The following is an 11,167-nucleotide window of genomic DNA, read 5'->3' as shown; positions in this document are numbered from 1 at the left end:
GCTAAGTTTTAAATAGTCCAAATAAAAACTTCAATTTATCTTTCAAGTGACAATAGAGAATTCTGGACAAAACCAATTTCAAACAGAAGGTACAACATAAGAAAAAAAATCCTTTAGTACGAACAAAACATCACTTTAAGCCTCCTTTATACTACCTAAAAAGCAACAGAGAATTAAATCGTTTACACATACATGATTACAAAAACACTTACTTGATTCACTGATGCTATAGAAGTGAAACTGTATTATTTACCAAGTTTACCAGTTTGAAGGCACAATGGCGACCACTTCATCCACATCCCCCCATTCTATTTACAATGAAAAATAAACACGAAGGATGTCTAAGAAAAAAAGGAGATAAACACAGATGCACCCTGAGAAGTGACATTTCACAACAAAAACATTTGTTTTGAAACACTATTCTTTGTAAACTCCCATTATCTGAACCTGTGTTCTCCTATAACTAGAACAATCATGTTTAATACTCGACTACAATGAAAAATATTACTTGTAGATAAAAATAAGTTTAAAGTTCAGATCTCAGAAAAATAAACCTGAACATGATTGAAAGAAATGAGGTCTCGCACAAAATTACACCAAAGCTGACATCTGTCAGTGTGAAGAAAAACAAAAACAAAACAAAAACATAAATCAATCTAAAGATCTCTGACAATGTCCAGTTTTCTGGAGAGGAAAAAAAAAAGAAAAAAGGAATGGCATAATCTAGTTGGAAATCCCATAGTGCCATCTGTGTGGAGGAAAAAAAAAATATCAAAGAGCCAACTGTGCATGCCCTTCTTTGGATCTGGAATTCCCAAAAGATTCTGTAAAATTTAAAAATCTGAAGAAAAAGGTCTTTCTATAAAAATCAGATAAATGTTCTGTAGCTGTTTCATGACAAGGTTTATAAATTATTGGCACCAGCACAAAGAGTTCAAAGCGTTCGTTCAGGAGTCACAGAGACTGTCAAATCTTTAATGATTCGTAGGAGTCCTCTAGGAGCGGTTGGTTATTCACTGCATAAACTGAAGTATTCGTTGCCAGTGCTCTTCAGTGCAATAACGTACTTCTGCCAGACAAAATACTTTTCTTCTTATTCCAGTAGGTAATAAGTGCCATCAGCAGAACAACAGTGGAACCAATACCAAATGACAGGCTATATTTCATGGTCCATATTAATCACCAATGGCCAAAAAGGTAAAATTCTAAACTCAAGCTGTACATAGCAACATACCCTTAGCAGTGATACCCAAGAAAACAAACCAAAAGATAAGAACTTAATCCAAGGAAGCGCAAAAGGAAGAAACCTCTAGAATTTGTCCACTGACACATTTTTCCTTCTCCAGAGGCTGAACAGTGTTAAAGAGAGAGAGTGCAGTGGTACTGTGAGCGATCACCTCTAGGAAATACAAAAAAACCAAATACAAAACAAATCCAATACTAAGGTTTAGTGATTATTACATCACCAAATCATACTGCCCTTGTTTCAAACTCACTATATATTCATCGCTGTTTTACCAAACAAAGACATTTGGTTTTACACTTGACAGCAGATTTGATGCCAGTGTAAGGGCGTTGCCTCAAGTTCTACATTTTATGGTACCCCGCATGATAACCAGATTCATCACAAATCAAGTCTCGACCATGACAGACATTTGAAAAGAAAATTGCTCTGGGGTTTTCTACACATCACCAGTTACGGCACTAAGTGCCTGGCTCAAACTTTGTATCCAGTACCAAGAAGCAGCTGGCAATTCTCCCTTTCATTTTTGCTCTAAGTTCAGGAGTTCTTGCATTTGTCTGTTGTGTCGCTCAGGCTGGACTGTAAAATATCACTACATCTATTTCAGGTGGAGGAAGGGAGAAAAATGTATCAAATGCAATTCATTGCCAAAAAAATGAAGACAACAAAGTGCCTTTTCAATCAATTCTTATACAAGCTTAAACAGGTTTTCAAACAACTAATTAGAGGCCAGATCATAGCATGTTATGCTGCAGGCCAAACAAGACTGCTACAGTATCTGTGTATGTATATACATCTGTATACGTTTATATATACGCACACAAACACATATACATAAAAAGGAAGCACTCATCTTTTCCTTACTGCTAAATATTGAACTTTTGCTTTCACCTGGATATTAACATAGTTTATCACGTGTAACACCCTATAAAGGGACACTTAAGAAGACACTATTCATTTTCTTCTCATTAAAGCCACAAATATGGCTGGTATTTAAAAACATGCACCGCCACCAATTAACACAGAGTAAAACAATTCTTAGGTACAATATCAACCTTTAAGAAATGCATAATATATTTAAATGTATTTTACCCATTTGTGTAGATAATTAATACTTTTCACTATTTCATATGGGATTTATATCCTTCTTTAAAAAAGAAAACAAAACAAAACAACAACCAGCGCAAATTCACAGGAAACAACTCTGTCAAACAAATTCCACAGCAGCATATGTAGAGAGTCACTGGGTGAAACTCTTTTTTATGAACACATTAGGAAAGTTGGCATTCAGTTCTAGGACAACTCTATTATCAATCTGTGAACAGAAGGACACATCAAGTAAAGAAAGATCTCTACAAGACTCCAGCAATTTTCTTAAAGATGCAGGGCTTACCATCCTCGTCCCTGTTCAAAAACAAAAAAAGAAACACAACAAATTGTAAAGTTGCTGAGAATAGTCTTCTTTTTAAAGCTGCTAATACTGTGTTATGACAAAAATGCTACAATAACACCTTTTTTTTTTACATTATTTCAATTAGATTTCAAATGAAAAGCTTCTCTGAGACAGTGCAGATTCTGTACCTTTAAGAAGCCTATTGTATATTCTTAACTCACCTGCTTAAGTTATTTCATATTTTTTTTATTGGGGGGCAACTTTACAACTTCAATGGGAAACTCTAACTACAGAAGTCAAGTATCTAAAGCCACAAAACCTCCCAGTGACCAGATGCTGGGCTTTAGCAGCAATACAGCATGCTACGCTCATGCTCCCATGCCTCTCCTGCCCACTGCACCAACCAGTGCAGCACAGGACCTATTGTGGGCTACTCCAACGCCAAGCCCAGCAGCAAGGCATCTAGGACTCTAGTGAGTGTGGGTACTATGCACATGCAGTGGCAGTTGTTCAAGAGACTACCAATCATACATGTATATATATATGCTAACTGTAACAGAAAACATGCTATTTACCCTTGCTAAAAACGTGACCATGGTGACTGAACTCCTAGCAGTCACATAGGCTCAGATCAAGCACAGAATTCAGTTAGAAATCAAATAAATAGGTGTTTATAAGCCTGCACCCTCACACACATTATAGCCAATGGAAATCTAGTCAGTACAGTCAGTGGTGCTTTGCACGTGATTCAGCTGACTGGGCACTAGGGTATGATTCAGTTGCCTGAAGTGCTGAGTGCCCCTTGGGGTTCCTTATGCTGTGTATGACATCCACACAGAGCTGGCAGACAGGACAGTGGATCCAGAGGAGGAGATCCATGCCTTACTGGAATGGCTGGGAGCCAGGCAGGTTATTCTGGGCAAGTGAGCCAAGCCTGGATGTCTACAGTAGGCTGACACTTGCTGATAGACACTTCAGCTTAAACAGCTCCATCGTGAGGTGAACTGCACCCCAAAAAGCCACCTAGTCCCAGGTCTTGTCTATGGCCAGGGTCAACAATGTTTATTTAAAAAAGAAGGAGGAGCAGATTTTAAAAGCAGCTTTTAACTGGTGGATCTTCTCAATTGCCAGCTATTATCAGTTTAGGGATTTCTGAAGCTACCTTTCATGAATGCTACTACTTTTCTGAACTTCTTTATACTTATGGCCCCTTCACGTGAGTTCTACAGTTTAAATACATAACGTTAAAAAAAAAAATCAGCTTTAATCTCACTGCCTATTAATTGAAGTAATTAAGGGACAATGAATCATAAAGAAGCAGTGAGAGATCAATCCCAGTTCACTATTTCTACATCATTCATACTCCTATGGACATCTCTTCTGCTCCCTCAAGGCTGTCTGTTTTCCAGGTTCTTGCATCTCAGATGACCCCTGCTGTCTTGTTTCTGCACTGATTTAGTATGGTTGAAATTGAATGACCAGAACTATACAGAGCTCTGAGTCAGTAACTGTAAAATGAGGTCCTACAGCATTTTCTCCATTTCTTTCTTAAGAAATCCTGACTTTCACTTTGCTTGTTAGAATGATGCTGAGCAACGAACTCATGTCTTCCAAAAACCGTTCACAGGACCTCTTTCCTACAAAAGAGTAACTAATATAAAGCCACCTCCAAATGCTTAGTGTTATTGTGCCTCATGATTACTTTGCACTTGATAGAACAGCTTTCCTCCTGCTTTATCATCTTTTTTATTAAGTATCGTAAGATCATTCTGCAATTTTTCAGAGTTAAGTTCTTCAGCTGAAGATTTTGCTACCCTTAACACCTGCACATTATCCTCTGGGTACAGCATTATTCATCCCTTCGCCCAGATTACTCTTGGTGACCACAGCAGAGATGTACCTTCACAGTGAAAAGAGAGGATACATTCTTATCCTCTGTTCTCTAACTTTGAAACACGCATCACAATCCAGGAGAAGACAGCTCAAGTTACAGAACAACCTCGGCTAAAGCTTTTGAAAATCCAATCCTTTTCGGATTGAATCAGTGCCCACCTTCACCAAGAACTGCAAGGAAGTCTATAGGATTGGAGAGGCGAAACTACCCTCACATGGATGCAGCTCTCCTTCAAAATATCTAATGGCCTTCCATGTCTGCTGACTCTTTCTTACCATTGCAACCATTTCACACAGAGCAGAAGACAATCTGACTGCTTTGTGGCTTCTAACCCGCACCGTTTACAGAAGGTTGTGCCATGTTTGTAACCCTTCATTCCTCTGGTGCTTAGGCTGATTTAAGAGACAGATCACACACCACAAATAAGATTTCCACAGCCCTGTATTTGCACTCATTTAGAACTGCTGCATAAATACCATTTAGTCCTAACAATTCATTATTGTTCAATGTATCGATTTGCTCAAAAGCTTTCTGTATTGGCATTCCAATTGAAGGCAGCTTTCCGGGCTAATCTGGAAAGAACGGCTCTGATGTAGCAGCCTACCTCATCTCCCTTGCTGTGAACAGTGATGGACAGCCAGCCATCCTCCTGCAATGATCTTCTCATATTCGAGCGATCCCTTACATCTGGAGTATCTACCAACCTCAGCACCTCTCCTGTAAACTTCTTCATATCTGAAATACAACTTTAGCATTTACCTTTAGTCAAAGGCTCCTTAATGTCTCATTGTGCCTTACTGTGATTTTGTTTAGCTTTCTAGAGAGTTCCTCTTCCTATTTTTCTTCTCTGAACAGGATTTATTTCCAGAAAGGTGCCTCTGTTTTCAGCAGTCTCCTGTACGATTCTGCATGAGCAAGGGAGTATCTAAGTGTGATCTTCACTTCTATGGTAGGCTCTCAGATTAGTTGCTTTGAGACATCATTTAACATTACCTGAAAATGACCTTTTTTATCATGCTCCCAAATTTTACCTCATCTTTGCAGAGGTAATCGAAGCTTGTCATTATTATTATTACTGTGATTTTTAACTCCATAACCATCTGGTGGTTGATGTGACAATCTCCATGGCCATACACAGAAATTCTGTAACACACTTTAGTTATTTACTTCTCTTGACCATAATTTTACCATAGTATCACTGTCCTACCAGCAGGATCTGCTCTACCATTCCAAACAAAACTCCAGGAACACATTACACTACACAGCTTTTTCCCACCAAGCCTTAAAATTGCTACTGCATCAGCACCTTCATTTTAAACCACATCACAGCCTTTACACTTCCAAGATCCAAATGTGTGTTTCTACAAAAATGCTAGATCGAGATGCCTAGCCACAGATCTTTTGTGTAGGATGTTCTTCGTTCCTTCCTACCTGAACTTCAACAGTTCTCCTACCATTTCATCTAAGACAAACATTTTTAATGGATTTGTAACTAAATAGGTCATCCTAAATTGCATGATTTACTGCACCTTATTTCTTTTTCCTCCTTAGACTTAAAATTTTATGTTAGGAAATATCTTTTTCTATAAGCTAAAGAGGCCAGCAATCTAGCTGGGGTTTGGTTATTCACATCAAAGGTAAGCAACCATCATCTGCAATCTTACTTTTATTTATACAATGTACAATTAATGACACTTTCTTAAAATCACATTCAAAAGCATTTCAGGAGTGTAACACAGCACATTTTCCCTTGCCTTTGAAAAAGTGGCACCGTATCCTGCTAATTACCTATACAGTGCACTTTTCTAGAACTTGGAAGCTTTGTTACTTGCTACAGCCTTTCCTACATGAACTAATCGGCCATTTTTCAGAATAAATACATAACCTGTATATTAAAATTTTGCTATTCAGCTTATTCCTTGGAAAAATTTTCTGGTATCGCCTTGGTAAAAGGTACTTCTGAGTAATGATTTCTTTGCTAGAACAATTATTTTTATTAGCTGTAAGTGATTTCATTTATAATTATCATATATCCAAGTCTTCAAATCCTAGAGCTGTTCAGAAGACCTGTGTATGATTGCCTATAAAAACTGCCAAAGCCCAAATTTCTAGGGCAAGGGATTCTACTAAACAACAAATCATATTTAAGAGTAGAGACCCTGAAAATAACCAGCACTATTCCCTCAAATGTCCTTACTTTTCCTTTCTTCCCCTAGACCAGCCAGACTAGCCTTTTATTCTTTACATTTTATTCAACCTATTGCACACAACTCAAATTCTAAATGTTTGAATTGACTAACTATATGTTGATGCTCTCAAGATAAAACTGAAAAACCTGACAGCTGGCAAGGGGGCAGTTGGACTTTCTGTTGCTCAGGAAGGTGTGGGAGGTGTTGGTATGTAGACAGGAATACAGGAATTTTGCGGTAACAAGGGTGTCTACTTTTCATTACTCTTTTTGTGCAGGACAGAGACAGTCAGGACTTTTGGGAAATGAGGTTAAGACGACTTATTCTTCATCCTTGACAGAAGCTGGTAGCCTCACAGCAACATAACTAAGCAGCCAATATGATGTACAAGAAAAGCTTTTGGCACTGCCAATTCAGGTCGTCATCTGAGCCGCCACATTGCCCAATACTGATCACAGTTTGAAGACTAGTTTCCAACTACAGGTCTAGAGGCATCCATTTAACTTTCGATAGCACTGGATGATGTACTCCATCACTACCAAACTGCCAGATTATCACAGCCAGACCATTCTGCTGCAGGGTGGAAACCTGCCACGTCCAGCAGTGGAAAAGACGAGGGCAGAGAAGGAAACAATACTTGTAAGTAGGCAGCTCAGTATGGCTAAAAGAAAGCTCAGAACTAAAATCTGAAGAAGCACACTCTCACATACTCAGTGGCACACTTACATCATGCTCCCTCTTCCAAACTGTACTACAAAACAGCAGATGTGGATCCAACCCATGATTTTTTTTTTTTTAAGCAGAAATTTACTTTCTGAAGTGTTTTATACACTGCAGCCACTCATCAAACAATGCTTTACACAGGCCAATAGGTTCATGGAACCCTTGAAAACCAGCAATTTTCATCTTCTGATGAGTACTCTGAATCTGTAACAAGGGAACTGCCAGACAATAAGGACAGAGGTGTAGCAAGCCGCAGGACCTACCACCTGGAAACAGCATCCAGGGTTTATCGAACGTTCATTTTGTAATGCTTATACGAACGACATACAATTCAACAAGATTTCTTTCAGAGGCTTAGACTCCTCCAGTCCTGAAGCTATTGTGATGATAAATAATTTATAACCCTAACAAGAAGTTTTCCCTGACAAGTTTAGAAGTTCTAACAACTGCAGAGAGAAACCAGCATCGTATTGTCAATGCTGGTGACTACAGTGCAAGGCAAGACATTCTGATCCCTAGTTAGGTAAGTGCCTGCATACAGCACAAAACCTCAAGCTTTTACACAGTTTTGTTGAAGCAAAAGAAGCTCCCCTACAGCATGCACTGCTAACCCAGCAGCAATACTTCTACACCATTCACAATGCATGTCCAAGGCAGACATTTCTGTACTTGGGAGATGACAAAGGATATAATGAGAGCACTTCTCATTCATTCACACCACAGAGAGGACCCACTGTTCAAGGCTACTCTTGCAAAGCTGAGCACTGACCTCAGGCCTCTAACAGCTTCAGACCTGTTGTCACACTTCTTCAAAAAGGACAAAAACATATTAAACATTTACATAGCTTATAGTAGCAAGGTGGCCCTACATCAGCTGCCGAAAGTTAGAGCATATACAGAGACCTATGTACCTTGGTACTCCTGCTCAGTAAGAGACCAGCCCTTTAGTTCAGAAAACAGACTTCTGCACTCACATGGGAACACCTGGCAAGTCTACCTCCAGATGACCCGATGTGGTTCTACTTGACCACTCTTTCAACCACAGATTGTAATGGTTCCCATATTCAGACAAAGAAACAAACACACTTGCCTTGCTCTTGCCAAAAAAAGCTGGGTAACTCCTCCACATACATGGTATCAACTTGTACTGACTTGTTTACAGCAGAAGACCACTTTTGCCCCCTGCCATTCATCTGAATGAAGAAAGTGAGGCTGCAAGGTGGAGATTAAGGGTTTCGGTAACATCGAGCAGAAAATTCAGCTGGATATGGTGTGGAGAGCACCCATCTAAAGCCAACATGCAGTCTCACTGGGAAAGGTTGACTGCAAATCCATCTGACACAGGAATACTGGTAAGCACGCAGCAGACAGAATAAATTCCTTTTCCAGATTCAAACATTTTTCCACAAAAATGTCAGTAAGATGTCAAACTGAACTCAAATGCTAAAGAAGTGTGGCAACAAACCTTCACTGCTGGCAGAGATGCAACAGAAGTAGCAGACTATCCTTCGGCTTAACACAGCCAAACTATTCATTGGGCAGCCTCTGGTGCAGTGGAAAGGTCAGAGCAGCTTGTGGGCAGACACAATGCCAGTGTAACAGAAATGCGTGGAAGTGGGTGGTCAGGAGAACATGTGTGTTTATGAAAGACTTCATTCAGTATCCCGTTTGGAAGTTTTTCATGTCTGAATAGGGAAATATGTCCTTGATAACCTAGCTACCAAATAGATTCTCTTAAGGACATGCAAAACATTACCCTTTGTGGACATATACATCAAGTATGTACAATTTATACTAAGTGGAGTTAAGTTTTCATCTGTTCATCCACCTTTCCCATGTTGGTCTGAAGGCAACTTTCTCAGAAATGAGTAAAACCATATTTCATGATAGAAAAGCATGCTATTTAACTATAGTGACTATCTAAAGCCATATGGCAAATTTTTTGTAACGAGAAATACTGATAGTCTTAAACTTGCTTGAAACATTATTCAAGTTAAGGGCTCTCAGTTCTTTCCAGCTCATGTTATATATACCCTCTCAACCTAAATCTAGTATTTTCATTAAATTGGTATAAATCCACCAGATTCTGAGTCAGAAACTCAATGCAGCGAGTAAAACTTCCCTTTTTTTTCATATGCTAAATCATAATTTTAATAAATATTTATTTTAAGATATGTCTAGAAGACAATTTTGTCTTAAGGACTCCATTTAACTGCACGGCTTTTGTGAAACAGTAAGATAAATACCAATATTCCTACGTTTTCTTACCCAATATATCCAGCTGCCGTAAATGCGTACAGTTAGCAGCAAGCTCCTCAATGTCTGTGTCACACACAGACCTGTTGGCCGTAAGAAAGAGCTTTTGCAAGTTTGGGAGTTTACGTGCAAGGTTTGTGAAACAACCCGTGCTGCTCTGTAACGTAGGGCACCAGCCAAGATCAAGTTCTTCCAAAAGCTGGCAGCCTGAAGCCAATTCTGCTATTCCGCTTTCAGTTATGTTTTTACATCTCCACAAATCCAGACTGCGAAGCTTTTTGCATTTTGCTCCCATCATGCTTGCTATAAGATCATAGTCTTCAATCTGCAAGGAAAGCAAACACTTTGTTTTGTATATCATCTTTCCAGACATACATAGGTGTTTCAAGATTTGCTTGCTAACACATCTACAGATCTCTCTCAAGCATGTAATTTCTAAAGAGCTCTGAAAATTACTTACTGTAGAGTACATTGAGGTCTACTTTCACAAAAGACAAAAGTAAAATACACCCAAGATATAAGGTGCTTTTACAGAATCACAGAATCATAAAGGTTGGAAGAGACCTTTAAGATCAAGTCCAACTGTCAACCCACCACCACTATGACTACTAAACCATGTCCTGAAGTGCCACATCCACGTGCTTTTGAACACCTCCAGGGATGGTGACTCCACCACCTCCATGTGCAGCCTGCTCCAGTGTTACACATTCACTTAATACTAAGGATCAGTGAAAATGCAGTAAAAAGTTTATTTTCTTTGAAAAGTCTTATTTTTGCACAATTTTTTTTAAAATGGGATTAAAACTGGTTTTATGACCATAGGCACTGCAACCATAAGCACATGCAGATTGAAGAAAGAGCTTATTTCCATTCTAGGTTGATTAGTTACTGCATCTCCCTGTGAAAGTCTTATTAGTTACCTTGGGCAGGCCAAAGGGACCAAAACAGGGTCCCACTACACAGGCAGAAGGAAGAATGAAATCTACTACCAAAAACTGTAGGAAGACAAGGACTGTTGGAAAAACAGTCACAGTGCCTTCCTCTTCTGTTCGTGAGACACAGCAGGGAAGGCTGAGCCATTTCTGCTTTGTCACTTGCTTCTTGAACTGTGAGGAAAGTCAGCTAAGTCTCCCTGATGAGTGATCTGGTGTGTCTACCACCTCAGTCAGAAACAAGCCAGAATCCCTCTACACACAACTCTGGCACGCACATGCATTACAGCTCAGGTGAGTGCCCTGCAGGAATTGCTGCTGTCCCCATATTCTCTTTCTTTAAATCAACGAGTGCAGCCAGCTTTTGCTGAAAATATTTATCTCATGGTTATTACTGCAGGATGAGACACAAGCGTTGATCTGCTAGGAATGATGATTTGGTCTGAATAAAAATAAGTCAGTCTTGATTATTAGTTTTGGAAAGAAAAAGTGATTAAGCATATAAAGAATGCCCAAAAATTTAGGAAGAGGCTGAAG

The 11,167-nt window shown here is 39.2% G+C and overlaps 1 protein-coding gene across 1 annotated transcript in view; it reads right to left on the bottom strand.

The window, feature by feature from the left end:
* Positions 1 to 2,310: 2,310 nt before the first annotated feature.
* The window catches only part of FBXL4 (F-box and leucine-rich repeat protein 4), a gene marked incomplete at its 5' end in the record, with an annotated part of 28,786 nt that continues 19,929 nt past the window's right edge, over positions 2,311 to 11,167 (bottom strand). Inside the window, 2 exons of the mRNA XM_010182168.1 lie at positions 2,311 to 2,647; positions 9,711 to 10,023. Coding sequence (XP_010180470.1) covers positions 2,484 to 2,647; positions 9,711 to 10,023 — 477 coding nt within the window. The remainder of the gene's footprint in view (positions 2,648 to 9,710; positions 10,024 to 11,167) is intronic.

This window comes from Mesitornis unicolor, unplaced genomic scaffold, assembly GCF_000695765.1.
Source record: "Mesitornis unicolor isolate BGI_N332 unplaced genomic scaffold, ASM69576v1 scaffold51733, whole genome shotgun sequence".
Lineage (NCBI taxonomy): Eukaryota > Metazoa > Chordata > Aves > Mesitornithiformes > Mesitornithidae > Mesitornis > Mesitornis unicolor.
Note: the sequence above shows the minus strand (reverse complement) of the source record. Positions and strands in the feature narration are given on the sequence as shown.